Raw genomic sequence first — 17,672 nt, 5'->3', positions numbered from 1 at the left:
TGTAGGCTTCAGCAGGGCTCAAGAATGCAAAACCACCCATTTTTGTGAAAAATAGGCAGAAAACAGGCTGTTTTTCACAAAAAACGGAAACATTTTTGTCTTCCCCCAGCCCTACTGAAGCCTGCACAGTATTTCTGGGGGCTGGGGGAAGGCAAAAATGCCTCCGTTTTTGTGGAAAATGGCCCAGTTTTCACCCATTTTTCACAAGAATGGGATGCGGGGTGGGGCTGTATTCAGTGTATAAGATGCACCAACATTTCTACGCTTTTGGGGGGGGAGACTGCGACTTATATTCTGAAAAATACAGTACTTAAACCCCACTTCCTCCTTTTATCTATTTTTTGGGTTACTATTTTTACTCCTTTTATGTGCTTACATAGCCTTGCTTATTTCAAAAGGCAATAGAATGCTAGGTATGTGTGTATAAGTACAGAAACCAAAGTGAAGATTTTTTTTTCTCCTTTCAGTTCACTTTACAAAGGAATTTATCACTGCCAATTAAATTGCAAGGTAGAAATGTGGTTCATTTTCATTCTTTACTTTGCTTCGTTTTAGCTGTCAATTAAGAAATAAAACTTGTGAGGAAAGACACAATAGTGCGAGATATGTCAGATGTAGGCAATGAACTCAAAAGCTCAGGATGTCAAGGCATATATTCTACCAAACGAAATAGGATAATAAGCAATACACTAAGTCCCATCCAGCACTGAGCTGTAGCACCTGCAGATTGCTTCCTGTCAAAGATAGCCAAATTGAGATTAATTATCTTAAGGCGGTACAGCTTTTGAACAATTCAGCAAAACGAATTCATTAACAGAAAGGCCCATGGTGCACACGTGCTGGAGAGAGGAAAATAACATGCTTTTATTTTATCTCTTGAGATTAAAGAATTGTTAGTCCTATTGAAAAATATGTTGGCAATACTAGAAAACAGCTTGTGACTTTTGCCAGAGATGGAAGAAGCAATCCATTTGCAAAATAGAAGCTAGTCCTTGGAAAGAACAAGCAGCAGTTTGTTACTATTTTAAATTTGAGCTCATATATAGAAGTAAACAACTTTTACAATGGGATACGCTATTTCCTTGGTTAGCCTGCGATTTTTCAGGCTTTATTCAGATTCTACTCATTCAGACGAGTGCTAAATTTGGTGACTGGTTTAGAAGCATTAGTTGCCTATGCTTTAGGCAGAGGCTGTAGAGCAGGGGTCTCCAACTTTGGCAACTTTAAGCCTGGAGGACTTCCAACTCCCAGAATTCCCCAGCCAGCAAAGCTTTAGAAATATTTTGTCTCTTTTCTATGGCTTATAATTGGTGGGAAATCTACATATTTCCATTAATTTCAGTAAACGGTATACCCCTCTGAATCATTATGAGATGAAGGAAATCGGATTCTCCTGTTTAACATAAAATGACAGCACCAGCAGGGTGTTCCTCTTCTTTATAATCCCCAACTTGACATGCAATGACATTATCCCGCAGAAGGCAAAGGCAAATTATAATTCTTGATGTAATTACAGGTTTAATGGGAGGGGGAATTGTTATGGGCAAAGTAGCCCTTCCCAGCAGGTCTTTCTATGAATACAAATAGAACCACCAAAATCTATACTGCGATTTAGCCCCAAAGAGACAATTCATAATGATGCATTATATATGAATACCAAAGATTAAATTTTGACATTGTCTTGTTATTGATGACTGCTTTGATTCTCAAAGGGGGAGAAAAATCCCTCGCCAAACTTCTTTATTTTTAAAAAGTGGGGAAGACAATATTTTAAACTTGTATATTTTTTATTTGTGGAATCCTCATTAGGCATTATTTAAATCTTTTAAAAAATAATCTAGGGTCTGCAGTTTCCAACTGATAATAACAATCTTAATATTTCAATAGACATGGACAAATTACTGTCAGTAATTTAATTATTAAATTAAACTTTATTAATTTAATATGTGTTAATTTTATTAATTTAATATGTGTTAATATTAAATTAACACATTGCTAAATCTTGCCTTCCTATACTTTACAGAAAATATGTCTGAAGGAAATGTACCCAAAGAGCTATTATTGTAACCTCTTTCTATATCTTTCAGACAAGGTAGTATTTTTAAAACACATTTAACAGGAAGACTTCAAAAATGTAAATAAAACATTTTTACTTTCAAAACTTTGTATCTTTTAAATTCAGCAGGAAAATAAAACTGTTAGAAATTTCTTTATTCTACAAACAAAAGCAAAAGAGAACATTGCAAAAACATTAGGCATAGTTCTTCCATGTGGGATGATTTAAAATAATGTATTTACTGCACTGCTTTCTCTTGCTCTGTATATTGAACATATATTATTCCCTTTCAGTTTCAACCAAGAGAGATGTCCAAGCTTAACTTTCTCTTATTATTCTGAACAAGGCCTTTTGAAAGAGAGCTAGAATCTCCTTCCACCTTTGTTTTTCAATAGGACACAATTATCATGTCAAGCCTGCAATTATATTCCTTTTAGAATTTTGGCCTGCCACACTTTCTCTTATTTCATTATGCTATTTCAATAGTATAGTTGATGGGAGGGGGGAATAGACAGGAGTAGGATTGTGGAATGTATTGTTTTCATTCTTTTCTAGAAGCCAAGGTCATCTTTTGTCTCCGCACTTTTACACCTGACTGGAAGCAGCTGGGTGTGGAAGCCAGTGTGGAAGAAGAAGATTGGACCATGTGATGGATTGAAGGTGTGGGGACAAGATCACGAACTTTTAACTGGGTGGAATTCTGATGTCATTTCCAGAATTGGGATTAACACAGGTGTGCTAAGATGTCTGCTTTATTAAATTGGAACTTTAAGGATCATTTTGCCCTGGACTCTGATTTAATTCTACATGATACTTGGAACGCTGACATATCATTTACAACATTAAATACTGCAACCATAACTTGAAATGTGGTAAACCTCTTCAAAGTATCAGATACATTATTCTTGTATCTATCAGAAAATTAGTAAAAATAACAAAGCAAAATTTGCATTAATGCATAAAGCTAGAAACTCGAGAGAACATGAATTCTAGTCTTGACTTTGTCACAAAGCTGGTTGATCTTAAGACAGTCTCTCAGCCCTAGAAAGGAGACAAGGGCAAATTACTTGAGTCAATAGAGACTTGAAAGCCAGTCTCTCAGAAAAAACAAAACAAAACCAAAAAGATTAAGAAGGGCAGGGGGGAGTGATTTCTATGATTATCCTGGGGGTTATTTTTTATTCTTCTGTTATAAAACATTAAAGAAAAGTTGTAGAAGTCTCCAGTTTCAGAATGTAAAAATGGATTCCTCCCAAAATAAAATTAATGCAAGTACCAACTAGTTTCTTGCCAAATGTTGAGCTATAGCCAATGAAGACAGTTCATACCATATAAGATACTTCAGAAACATCTTGTAATTCAGTATTTAACCAACTTCAGATAATACAATAACACTAAGGATGTAGCATTGCAACAGGAAGTTTAGCAGAATGTGCTTTTCCCTTTCCTGCTCCTCATGTTTATCTTCCTCTCCCTATGGCTGCATCACAAGCACCAAAAACTAAGCATATGGATCCCGATTAAAGAATGTTCTTTAACTACTATGAATAATTAAACTTTCAAATATAACTAGATTAAAAATATTTGCAATTCATGAATCATTTATTGATTAGAATTTTTTACATCAGTTAAACATAAAAGTAGCTTCACACTTGGTGGGATATTTGGTAACCAAAGTATAGAATTTTGCAGGTAATTAAGCTTGGAAAAACAAACTGAGAAGGAACAGCATTCCATACTGAAAATGAGGCATATTTATAATAGTGCACAGCTAATAATTTGTTTAAAAATATTTTTGTAACATAATTTTCAGTAAGCAAATATTTCTGTTTGAGAATTTAAAGTTAAGGATCAGAATTAAGAACTAAGAACCTCTTCGCCCCATCCCTCCCGATTCAGAAGATAACAGTTGACATTAAGAGCAATTTTACTGGTTGGATTAACTGTGTTTGGGTTGTTCTTCTTATAGAAGTAAACACAATCAGAAGGCTTTTAAGATAGCTACATTGTGAGCCTCATTGTTACTGTGCATCAAGGGAGTGATGCTATGGCACAGTTGCTAATAGCAACTCCTCCATGGGGAAGCTAAGCATTGATCCATTTGCATGAGTCAGCCAAATTAAACTAACCTCCTGCCTCTTTGTCTCCATTTTCTTTTCTTGCTAAGAATAACGAGTATAACAACTAACTCTGAAACTTCAGCCGCATTAACAGGACAGACATCCAGAGTCCTTGTAAGATTCTGTGATTAATAGAAGGCTTCCAAAAGTTTAATCTGTACTCAAAATATTACAGAATTGCATTTCTTTTCCAAACTGAGAAACTTTCAAAGCTTATAAAACTGCTGTGCCATTTTAGTATTGTGCTTTTCTGTAATGATTAGGTGTGACACCTGTCATTTGATTGGAGTCTCCTCCCTCCCTTCTATCTGTATTTGTGTGTATTTATATACTTACAAAATCTACATTGTAACATGAAAAATACTTTCACTTCAAAATATTGTTTTGTGACATTTGTATACTTTTCTGTAATGAAATTCCTATAAAGTTAGTAAGAAGTATAAATACTTAGAAGAACGATTAATAAGTTGTTAGTTGGAAGAGGTGCTACCACACTTCTGATTTGTGGCGGCCATAGACTTTATAGTACGACTCTCCTACTATAAAATTTATAGTGAACACAGAAAATATTTAAAAACTTTATATATGAAATATTGTAAAGCTTTAAATAAACATAATGATCTACCAATCCCAGGTTGGACTGACTACTGACTACTAGAGTTGTCAGAGTTGCAGCGCTCCAAGAAGCCCCTTTGCATCACGCCGCTAGGTCAGGCTGGGGTTGGGCTTCACACTACAATTGGCTCTGTGCTGCGATGCATCTTGCAAACTACTTGCAGTAAGAGCTGCAGTGCATCAAGAAAACCCTTTGCGCTGCACTGGTGAGATAGGTTGGGGCTGGCCTTAATGCTGCAATGCAGCTCAGGGGCTCCTTGGATTCTGAGCAGTAGACTGCCAAGAAGCTCTCTGCTCCACACTGCTGAAATGGGCTGGGCTTTGCACTGTGGCCCGGGGATTTCTTGCAATTTAGCACTACTTGATGGCCCACAAGACAGGGTACAGGATGGCCAAAAAGGGCAGAGATAGGCAGGGGTGAAATGGAGGAAGTCTTTCATCTCACTGAGGCTTGGGGCTGGGAGCAACCAAGCTGGGAACTGTTTGGATTGGGGTGGTCCTCCTCTAACCACTGGGTGGACTTTGGTTAATGACAGCAAAGGGAAGCCATATGTGTTTTAAATACTGCTTCCTATAACTTCTTGTTTAAATAGCACAGGTTAAATAGTTTTAATATCTAATCTTGGAATAATCTAGACCAGGGGTATCAAACACGATTTCATTGAGGGCCACATCAGGGTTGTGTTTGACCTCAGTGGACCGGGATGGGTGTGGCCAGCTCAATGTCACTCCTGTCGGGGACGACTGTGGCGGCCTGAGTGCTCTGCCAGTGAAAACAGGCTCCCAAGCTCCATTTTTGGCTACCACGGCCTCCTGCAACCCTCTGCCAGTGAAAATGGAGCTCGGGAGCCCATTTTCACTGGCAGAAGCACTGCGGGCCAATCCTTCACTGTTTTCAGGGCTGCCCCACGGACTAGATCTAAGTACCCCACAGGCCAAATCAGGTCCCCGGGTTTTGAGTTTGACACCCCTGATCTAGACTAATTTCAGGTCATCCAGCTAATGTCTAAATACACCCCCCTATATATCTTACTATTGTGCACTTAAATTTTACTCTATATATTTGAACAGAAGTAGAGACTTGCATTATACGATTTGAAGAGTAGATTTAGTAAAGAATTATTTAATATACAGTATAACTGAAAACCTGTATCTTGTGTAAAGATTTGGAATCTTAGATATATTCCAAGAAAGTTGTATCTCAGGAAGTTTCTGTGATTTCTTTTGTATCAGGAAAATTAATATAACCAATGTGGGATCTAGAACAGTTGTATCCTATTTACATCTGTTTAACCCAAATCACATTAAGTGGAGGCCAAATATTTTGGATCAAGACTATGTTCCTAATGCTCTAAATACCCTAAAATTAACTGTGGCACTGCATATATTTTTTCTTGAGAGGCAAAGAACTATGAAAAATTTCCCTAATCTAATCCTCTAGAGATGTTGCACTGTAAGAGCCAGCATCACCAGCCAACAGAGAAGAAACTGGTGTATTATCCCACCACTGAACTGGGTTGATCCTATAAAGACCTAGGAATGTAATGCTGGGTCTATACATGAAGTACAACAAGATGGTAGAGTGAATTGAATCACTGCAAACTTCAATCCTTCTTTCCCACAAATTTTAATAAATGGGAAGAAAAGGTTGTTCCCAAGATTTATTTTTATCCTCAATGAAAATTGGAACATTCTTATCAATGAAGGGGATTCAGGGTCAAAATAAAAACGTAAAGCCTCTGCCTTATTTTCTGAACACACAGACATAAAACCATGGAAATTATAGTGTAAACTTATAAATTCCCATTAATTAGCAAAGTCTATCCTTAAATTCATGAAAAAGAGATAATCCTAATTTCACTCACTTTGTATCACCTCCCCTTCACTGCCGTCTTCACCAATCTCAATTTTAAGGGAGACTTCCTATTGGTCTCCGGACGCGCTTCAAGGTGCTAGTCGTTACTTTTAAAGCCCTTCATGGTTAGGACCTGGCTACCTGAGAGACCGCCTCCTGCCACTTACCTCCCAACGACCAACAAGATCGAACAGGTTGGGCCTCCTCCGGGTGCCATCAGCCGGACAATGCAGGCTGGCGACCCCCCGGGGGAGGGCCTTCTCTGTTGCTGCGCCGGCCCTGTGGAACGATCTACCTGCAGAGATCTGGACCCTTACCACTCTCCCGGCCTTCCGTAAGGACGTCAAGACCTGGCTGTTCTGGCAGGCCTGGGGCTGTTGATTGATATCCAGCCCCGCTTAGATGGAATGGGTGACATGAATTTTAATACTGTATTTTTATCTCTATTTTTTAAAATTAAAGGTTTCTTGTCTGTTGTGAGCCGCCCAGAGTCCCTATGGGAGTGGGCGGCATACAAATTCTAATAAACTTGAAACTTGAAACTTTCAGCTACTTAAAATTTGCCCACTCAGTTCTAAAATAGGAAGACCCATTATTCATTCTGCTGTGATTAAGCTAAGAAAACTTTGTTTGAGTAAAATCCTATCTTAATCCTTCCTAAAAGAAAGTGTGATTCCTATACATTTTGAAAGGATTTTATAACAGATAATCTGCACATTAAACTTTGGACATGTTGCATATGTGCAAGGAGTTGGAAGCATTTTATAGAATTTGAGCATCTAATATAGGTAAATATGTAACCCTCTATATAGCAAACATACAAACTTTGCTTAAAACTTTGCCTGGGGATAGGAAAATGACATAATCATCATAATCTTTGTTCTCACCAATACCTACAGTTTTTTAAAGCCAAGATTCAACAGCTTTTGTAATTTAAAAGGAATTACAACTTATTCTGATCCCACAGAAATATTTAAGAAAACATTAATCTGCAATGAAATTGTGCCCTATTGCTTCAGAGAATTGCATTGTCAAAATGTCTATGGAGATTCTCAGTCATTCAGGTCGGAATCATCCAGGTTTGAAAAAAGCACCTTTGGGAGTACATTGTCAAAAGGTAGCAACTCACATCAGATTATTCTTTTATTGGAAAACGGTAATGTATAATTGAGTTATCTTAAGAACAGAATCCTTTTTGCTCAGAACAATATACCACATGATTAGTGATATGCTTATAGCCCAACTAAATAAATTCCTGTGAATTGATTTTCACTGATCTCATCAACATTTACTTTCCAGTAACTAAGTCTGGAATTATAGCCACTGGCTGTGACATCAAGCTTACATATTGGCTTTGTCTGTTGTTCTCTATAAGGCTTTCTTTAAAAGAGAGACAAGCAATTTTACACTGTGAGTGACCTTAGATATATTAATCCAAAAGAAAATCTCAATTGACTTGCTCTCTGGAATGTGAATATAGGATTACAACTGTATTGTCTTAATGTAGACCAAGACCTATTGTGCAACAGGTGTTTTAAATTAATCTCCACCAAACACAGGCAATAACAGAAAAATAAGCCGTACCTCTCACATCAGGAGAAAATCGAGCTGAATGACGAGACACAAAAAGTTTAAGTTCTTGATCCAAGTTGCATTCAATGAGGTTTGTGTCCCATGATCGGATACCTAGACGTTAAAACAAAATAAACACGTAGTCAGGGATAAGTACAAAATTATTAATTACTATTGTTACCTTTCTTTTTCCTTTTACCTCCAGGAGCTCAAGGTGGAAATCTTAGGACTCCATCTTCCAATTTCACCTAAAGGTAGGTTAGGCTGATAGAATGGCCCAAAGTTAGTTGGATTTTCCCACAAGCACTGTGATGGAATAAGGCTGGAGTCCCAGTGAAGCTTTATGTTGATTCATTCTCTATTCCACTATTTCTTTCATATTAATGTAGCTCTTTTCCTGCAGCGAGTTGATCAAAGCAAGTTGGACCTCAGCACGTTGGCCATGGTGAATTGTCATAGAACCCACCTACCCCTCTCTTTCTGTATGAGTGTGTGCTTTGGTGGCAGCATCTGGGTTTTCTGTGATGGTTTTTATGCTTTGTACTGTTTTTGTTCTGGTTTGTAAGCAACCTAGCATTATAGTGCATAAGATGGGCAACTATATGAGTCTTTTTAATAAGTAAACCAATTCAATGGCTTAAATATGGTTCTGAATGTGAGTCTCCCAATCCTAGTCCAACATTTAACTCACTCTCAGATTATCAGATTAGACATATGGGTACATGGATACATTTAGATTTTAATTTTAAAAATACACCTGTTAATCCTCTACTCTAAACACATCATGCTTTTAAAATCAGTTTTTTTTATTCTACTTACCAGGCTTAGTCCTTTATCTCCCAGAGTCTCTAATATATATTTAGTTCTTTAGTTACTGACTTCATTTAGAACTCTATTCCCAGCAAGGCTAGCCTTTTTTACTTGTTTTATTAGGGAGCAAGTTTATAGGATGGTAATGTGGCATTTACAAAAAGATGATGTAGCTAACCAATTTGCAACATGCTATAAAAACACTGAACTAATTGTTTTATGCTACTTGTAAAAACACTTTCTTTAAATCATTACGCTTTAAATATTTATGAATTCATGTATGTATTTGTAAATCAGAATTCCTTCTCCCTACAGAAACACTCAACGACATTACAAAAAGTGACAAAATTAAAATAATCTGTCATTACAATCACAGAATGTCTATCACTACAACAACTACAAGCAGCACAAAGAAATAAAAATCAAACAAATCTCTCCAGAAATAAAAATGAGTGAAAGAACAGCTGAGTGAAGACAGGCTTTGCTGATCTAAATTTTGAAGGAGGGGCAGTGGTGGCAAGATAAATATGGGAATCCATTTGAACTTGGGACAAACACTTTGCTAGTAGTGACCAGGACTGTATCCCAGAAAAGGCCCTCATTGATGTGCTGCTCAGATTTATGTACCCAGCTTATACGGTGTACACAAACACTTTTTGTGCAGATGTGTTTACTTGGAATTTCAAAAACATGTTGTGATCCTGCCCAATTACCAAACAGCTACCCCGGGAGACATAGCCTGTTGCAACGCACCACTGATCAAAATGCTACCTGCTCCACAAAATTTTCCTACCCTGGTTAACTTTGCCCTTTTTGTGCACAGTTCCAAATGAAATGCTCATCTTTTTTGTTTTATAACACATAAAGACAAGAAACACATAGGGTTCTGGCAACTAGTCTTCCATACATCAGTACTGCTATCACTCAGGGCATTCCATTAACAACTATATTAATCTCTGTAGATGGATATATGTAATGTAGTATTGCTTAAGAATTGTCTGACACTAATCATTTTCATCTCTCACCATTATCTTAAGCCAACTGGGCCGTGCAAACAGTGGGCATGTGTGCAGAGTTCCATTTGCTTTCACCAATAGAAAAAGCCAGCTCTAGAAAACTGTTTTGTCTGATCTGAACCAACTATCCCATCGGGGAATACTGCTTTCTTCTCATTTAACCTCACATTTGTCTTGAATCACCTCATTTTTCTCAGTCACATCTGTACAATGAGTGTTAGCTTTATGGCAGCCTTTCACAAACCATCCATTTATGATCTATCTAGCCATAATGCCTAGTTTGGAAATGTATTCATTCCTGGATTCCACCAACCCACATTCTCTCCCCAGGAGCTCAGAACAATATACAAAGATTTTTCTCCTCCATTGTTTCCCCCACAACTACCTTTTGAGGTAGGCTGAATTAATAGTGTGGTAGGATACAGATATTACTTCGCTTTCTGCATACGGTTAAGATACAGAATACCAAAGGCCAGCCATGTTATTTAGGCACATAAGGTAGAAAAGACCACATATTCTTTCCCCATATCTGCCAGTAACCATAATATAATTAATTAAATACCATTTCATGACCCACATAAACTTTGTAGCCTTTTTCATTCAGCCAAAGGTACAGTTATTCTGCTCACACCCTTTAGCCTGTGTCAACTACAGCTGTATCCAGCACACATTTCCAAACAGATCTTCTGTATGCTAATACATCTAGCAATACTTCAGGTTCCTAGCTTCCTATCAGCAAGGCCTGACATAAGAGAAACTAAATATGGGAGGCCAGCCAAGATGATATATTGATGCTTCCTTTTATAAAGTCTTGCAAATTTTGAGTTTACATTTTTATGTAAATAGCAGTAAACTTAATTCAAAGTGTTACACTGAAACATTGATAGCAAGGTATTATAAATTAAAAGAACATTATTTTTTATATGACACAGATTCTAGGTATTAAATGCATGCAATCATCTTAGATCATTTTTAAAATAATGTTTGTTTTTAAAAAGGAAGATTACAAACAGAATAAATGCAAATGTTTGGAAGCAAATCCTAATTATTGCATCAATTTTAAAGAAGGTCACCTACTTCCTCCCTCCTCGACTGTTTTATTGGTTCGGTCAATAAGACAATGTGAATTCTTCTACAAACCTGTATGCATGTGACATTTATAGCTCTGTACACTGTACCTGAACAGCAGGTGTCAGCTAATTAAAAGGGAAGTGGAAACCACAACAGTGCAGTAATACCAGAAGGATAGGGCTATACAATATTTTTCTGGTGGGACTATATTTGACCTATGGGGCCACCCTCCCAATGTGGATTAGATAGGACAAAAAATGTGTTTGACCTCATTGGATTCAAATTGACTAAATAACTTACATTACAATGTATAAGATTGCTTTCCAATTTTTTCCCCTTATGTTACATTTGCAATCAGTGTTGATGTTAAGTTTGGAAAGGCTCTGAGGCCAAAGGTGAGGATTTTGGGAGCCTCAGGAGACCCCTGCAAGAGGAGTTTCAACGAGGTCAGAAAATAACCACTGCTTTTCAGGATCTGTAATGGGCAAAAATTTAATTTTGACATACAGGTAGAAGACCCATAACAAAGACAATGGTCAGATAAACCATTTATTTTCCTGAAAATAAAGGAAGGAAGGGAAGAGGAAGTGCATTCAGACTTATAAGGTTCTGTTACTATAACCTTACAACAAAAGTAGTATTGGTTGAAATGATTTTAGTTCAGAGTCTGGTCTATCTTGGAGGGTTGACAGCATCCTTAGCAAAGCATACTTCTTATTTCGGGTTGAGATAAATATAAACAAATTTATCTGTTATACAATTAGAAACAAATGGCTTATAAAATTAGGCAAAGTTGTTAGAAATTCTGGGTAAAGAGAATTTCAAATTCAAAAAGTTTAATTTCTTCTGAGTAATTTAATGTTTGAAACACTAATTACTTTCAGCTGCAGTGGAATAGAAGTGTTTGTGTCTTGGTAATAATACTAACCATTTTACAGCATGTTCCTTCTGCCTTTTATATAGTTTTTTTATAATATGGTTTCTTATTACAAAAGAATGTATTAACAGGATAAGAGTTGGAAGGGACCTGGGAGGTTTTCTAGTCCACCCTCTGCTTAAGCCAGAAACCTTATACCATTTAGACAAATGGTTGTCCAGACTCTTCTTAAAAGCCCCCAGTGTTGGATCATCCACAATGTCTGGAGGCAAGCATTAAATACATGAGATCCACCAAATTTTATATATATATATATAAAAAAATTTGGTATATATACACACACACACATACATACATACATACATACATATATACATACACACACATACATATACATATACATACATACATACACACATACACACACACATACATATATATATATACACACACACATGCATACATATACATATACATACATACATATACATACATACATACATATACATACATACATACATACATACATACATACATACAATTACTTAATCAGGTTGTAGAGTTCATCATCTGAATTAAATGTAATGGTTAAGTGAAGTTTGGAAAAACTGTGACAAACAGATTTATTGACAGATTTATTGTCAGGCTCTATTTCAACAATAATTCTGTAAGACTATTTCCAAATAAAGTGAGCAATGTAATGAGTGGATATAAATAAATCCAATTATAAGCTTGTCTACTGGTGGAACAATGTTTAGTCTGTCCTGTTATATCTGCTCCAATCACTGGGGATCATCACCCCGAAGAAGCAATTTGAAGGCTGGAAAAGTTCAGAGGTGAGAACACAAAGTCCTGTCACATGAGCAAAAGACGAGTTCCATGACACTAGATTGAGCTGGAACTGTTTAAGGTGAGATTACTGTATGAATTACAGAGCATCCAAATTCCCAACCTAGCAAAGCAATAAGGATGTGCTATAATTAACACATCAACAGTCTTCAGTACTTCAGTAGCAGATCTGCTGAGTTGACTTGTTTTTGTTGTATTTCAACAAAAATGAAAATATTTTATAAATAAATGTTCAATAAAATAATTAAATCATATTCATGCTTCCTCCAAATTATTTAATTCTAATTGCTTCCAGAATTATTAAAGATACATCAGGCTGGGATAATTTTTTAAAAATTTGTTTTAAATCAGCCAAATTAAATTATATTTTAATCGACTGAGTTCACAATTTTGGAAGTGTGCCTTTTTGAAAATTTCCAAAAGGGAATCCATATTATTATATTAAATCAATCAGTTTGCTTTTATCCTGCTTTTAAATGAACTCTTGAAATTCAATAATGGCCAAAAAAAAAGTCCAAAGAAGAGTGATTCCTACTTCAGTTTTCTCCACTTCAACTATGACATCATTAGTAAATCTCTGCCAAATTTCCACAAAAGGTCTGACTTGACACAAAGCAACTTCTGCCTTGATTAGGAATGTAGGACGTCACTCTATATAATGTCAGAATTTATGGTCTCTTGTGACATGCAATACTTTTTATTGGAAGATCTTCTCATCCACTAATGGACAACGAATGGCTATTTTACTGGAGTTGATAGTTCTTATCTAAATTCCAAAGGTTAATCCCACACCTACAGCATGAATCTCTTATGAGTTTGTCTGGAAAATTGACTCAGAATTTCTTATACCTGATGCATGTATCATATCTTTAAACCTTTTTCTCTTGTTTGACTTCAAATCCTCTAGTATAAAGCCAGGTTGATCTAAATTGTGCAGGGAGTTTGAAAAATGACTTGGAGGACCTCTGATTAATATAGAAAATATAGAAAATTATTCTGACCTACTACAGTTATTATTTTAGCAGATTCAGGTTTGCTATCTGTTTTGTATCTTATCTTTATTTCTTAATGCATTTTGTATCATTTCCAGGTATACAAAGAGTATTTAAGTGTTTATATTTTATGGGAACTAGCTAATAAAAATGTTTCAGAATGAGAAACATATGGATAATGTATTCAGGATAATTCACACAAATATGACAGAACTCAAATATTTTCAGTCTGTATGAAAGATTTAGTTGGACATTTCTGAAAGATTGCTTTGTATCAAATCTTATAATCCTTAGCTACCATGTTTGAGGGCAGCAAGTTAGGAAGATGTTGCTGAACATTTGGTAATCAAATTCAGTTATTTTTAGAATACTGGCTTTGCAAGAATTTTTTAAAAAAAACAGATATACATCATAAGTTCTCAAAAAGCAAGCCTTGTTTAAAATTAAATATGGAAGCCTATTAAAGATCCACTGTTAAATCAGTCTACACAATAGAGCTCTGTGAGTCAGCATTTCTGACACAATTATCACACAGAATTCTACACTAAAAAGTAGAAAGATTGGTCTGATATGTTAACATGAGTGATTAATAAAAATATACTGAAAGGAATTTTTATTTCCTTCAAAAAAAAATTAGATCTGTCAGTCGTTTCTGTCAGTTCAAGTCTTTATCAGCAATTTGGGCAGACTCACAATTGTTAGATTTTCCATAGGTTTTAAAATACTGGGGATGTGGGGGGGAATGAATATATGGAAATAAATATTGTAGTTTATTTTCTATAATTATTAAATAGCTCTCATCTCTAAATCTCATTTGGTAATATTAAAGAAACATTTTTCAATTCATTCAAGATAATCTTTTACTACGTCATCCATAGATGATGGCCTCTCAGATTTCTCTGCAGTGATTCATATTAATTGAGCATCTTCCAGGGTGGTGTCCAAGGGCCAAAACTAAGAGTGCAGAATCATGAAACCAAGAAGGCCTTGCTGTAAAAGCCTTGTTCAACTAGACATTTAATCAAGCTGCTGTATATTTTAACAAAGAGATACCTAGACTTTTCTAATCAAGGTTTAAACCACTGACATGGGTAAATCCCCTGAATGTTTATGTGTCATCATTTTTGTGTTCAGAATCCAGTATCAAGAATGCCACAATTGAACTATGCAGTAAAAAACAAAACAAACAAAACAAAAATCAATATAGGAATTTTGCTTCTTTTTCTTGAAGCAAAAACTGTCAAACACCTTAATATTATTAAATTATTAATCAAAATGCAGCAAATTCAGACTTAATCTAAAAATTTTAGGTGCAGCTGGAAAGAACATGACCAAAAATCATTTCAAGCAACTTTTGGTATGATTACAGGAATCAATGTATAGTGCAAATTCACTAGAATACAAAATCAAAAACAAATCCCAAAGTAATTATGAACCACACCTACATGTAGCCAAGGGTTTCTGACAATGGCTGAAATCCCTTCTAAGGAAAGAATAGTCAAAGAGAGAATTTGCCTAAAGTTTACGAAGATAACCAGCTTTGATACTCAAAATACGTATCATTTTATTCAACTTGTATTGCAAAATTCTTCAATTTACGGTACTACGACTTTTGAAAGAAGCTGTAATAATCTGTAGCCAAGCAATAGTAAGATATAGCAAATAAAGTGCTCCTTATTCTATAATAATTTCTGTCTGTTATTTGTCTTGAAAAAAATATCTCTCCAAAATCTGCACTATACTCAGAAAGCTTGAGGGGTAAAAATTCCATATCACTTATGGCTGAAAGTTAGAAACAAAAGAACCTCCTGTATTTCTGTTCAGAAGTGGCGTATTTTGCAGCCCCAGTGCTCTCTAAAGCCTTTCTCCTCAATTTTCAGGGAGCAAAAGCAGACAGTGCGCAAATGGATCCTAAATATAATTCTCTTTTTCTCCTTGACTGTAAAAACGCCCTTTGTCAGCTATGGGCTGCCATAGGGACCGCACTGCGGACTGCACCACGCCCACCACGCCGCCGGTATCTCTGGGCAGACTCTCTAGCAGCAGCATAGAGAGGTGGGAGGAAAAAAAAGAAAAAAGAAAAAAGGAGACACTGTTGCTGGCAAGCAAAGACTGGAACGACCTCTGCTCTGAGCCGGAGTGGGGGGGTGGGATGTGTGTGAATGATGACAATAGGGAGGGGAGGAATGACTCACAGAAGAGAAAAGTAAAACTCAAGATCAACTGCACCTTCCTTGTGCCCCTTGGTGCAGCAAAAATGCCAAAGTCAACTGCAGAGCTGTCTGCGGAAAGGCAAAATACTCCCAGCACCCAACATGTTTGCTGTTTCAGAAGCAGAGGCATCCTTACACATCTCCAGGAAATGTACTTTATGTAGTAAAAATCATACAGTATTCCCCTGGACATATTACCCCTCCCAGATCTCATTTCCTTCTGCTTCCTGTCCTACATCTCTGGAAATATGGATGAATTGAAATATCCCCAGAGAACAAGATGTTCCTAAGAACGAGGAGGGGATCAACGTTTAAACTTCTTCTTGTTTGAAGTCAACTATGGTTAAAAACACAAAACAAAACCAAAGCCATCAATTACAAAGGTGCCATTTCTTCTCCTCTCACCAGGAGAGAACTGCTTTCTCCACACCCTTCAGTGCCTCCCTGCAGCTTCTTTCTTTCTTCTGGGCACAAGGCACGCCTAGAAGTGTGAATCTCTCTGGAAAACGGGGTTGGATGGGGGTTAAATATTGACACGGCTGCCCCCCCCCCAAGTAGCACTGCAGTCCTAAAGAGAGAATCCTCACCCCTCCTAGCACAAGCATCCACATAAGAGAAAGGGGGGAGGGGGGAAGAGAGAGAAGGGAGTGGTTGCATCAGATTTTCCTTTTTGGGATCTCCGCTGGGCTGAACTAGATCAGCCCAACGAGTCCCCGAGAATTGCACCATAAACAGGCAAGGAAGAGAAGTTGCGATGGGGACGGAGGGGGCGGCGGGTACCAAGGTCGCAGGCAGAATCACAGCTCGGGTAACTGCAGCGAACTCTCCTCTCTCTCTCTCCACCACAAGAGACGGTGGCAGCAAGGACTTTTGTGCAACCTGTAGGCTGCCTCCGATCTCTTCCCTTTCCCCTCGGCCAAGCCAGCGCTCGGGGGCGGCGGGGGGGCGGGGGGGATAGAGAAGGGAAGGGGGAAAAAATGAAGTTCCCCTTCCCGAAAATCCTGCAGGAGAGACGGGAGAGAGGAGAAAGCGGGCGGGAGGGACGCCTCCGCCTTACCTCGCTCTATATTGCTTATGGCTCTTCTCAGATGCTCCTCTGTGACCAGCTCGCCCACCACAACCAGCAGATAAAATTTGCTGTCGAGAAAACGGTGCGACAGGCTCGGCGAAGGGGGGACCGCGGTGGGAAGGCTACAAGACGGCTCCGACTCGGGTTCCAGCACCACCGTCGCCATCCTGGCAAGCCCGCCTCCGCCTCCTCCTCCCTCCTTCGCAGCGCCTTTCCCAAAGCTCCTCTCTCGAGGCGACGGCGGAGAAAAGAGGGGAGGCGACGAAAGGGTTTAATTCCAAAGGCGCCTCCCTCTGCAGGGAAGAGGGGGGTGAAAAAAGAAGAAGAAGCGCGCCGAGAGGCACCGCCGCGCTCCAGGCAGCTGGGAGAGTGAGGGAGGGCGGGGAGGCGGCGGGTTTTTATACCGAGACAGTGCGGGGCTGGGACCTGGCGAGAAGGCGGAGGGAGGCGGCGGCGGCGGCGGCGGCTGAGGAGGAACAGGCGGGTGGGAGGGAGACCCGGCGCAGCCACGCGCTGCTGCCGCCGCCGCTTTGCCAACAGCCACCACAGGCAGCAGC

The 17,672-nt window shown here is 38.0% G+C and overlaps 1 protein-coding gene across 1 annotated transcript in view; it reads right to left on the bottom strand.

The window, feature by feature from the left end:
- The window catches only part of MAP1B (microtubule associated protein 1B), a 67,262-nt gene extending 49,843 nt beyond the window's left edge, over positions 1 to 17,419 (bottom strand). The window contains exons 1-2 of the mRNA XM_032214519.1: positions 17,104 to 17,419; positions 8,231 to 8,332 (exon numbers count right to left, since the gene is read on the bottom strand). Of these exons, the coding sequence (XP_032070410.1) occupies positions 8,231 to 8,332; positions 17,104 to 17,281 (280 nt within the window). The 5' untranslated portion in view covers positions 17,282 to 17,419. The remainder of the gene's footprint in view (positions 1 to 8,230; positions 8,333 to 17,103) is intronic.
- Positions 17,420 to 17,672: the final 253 nt, after the last annotated feature.

Source organism: Thamnophis elegans, chromosome 3 (genome assembly GCF_009769535.1).
Source record: "Thamnophis elegans isolate rThaEle1 chromosome 3, rThaEle1.pri, whole genome shotgun sequence".
Taxonomy (NCBI): domain Eukaryota; kingdom Metazoa; phylum Chordata; class Lepidosauria; order Squamata; family Colubridae; genus Thamnophis; species Thamnophis elegans.
The sequence above is the reverse complement of the archived record's forward strand: the minus strand, read 5'-3'. Positions and strand labels throughout refer to the sequence as shown.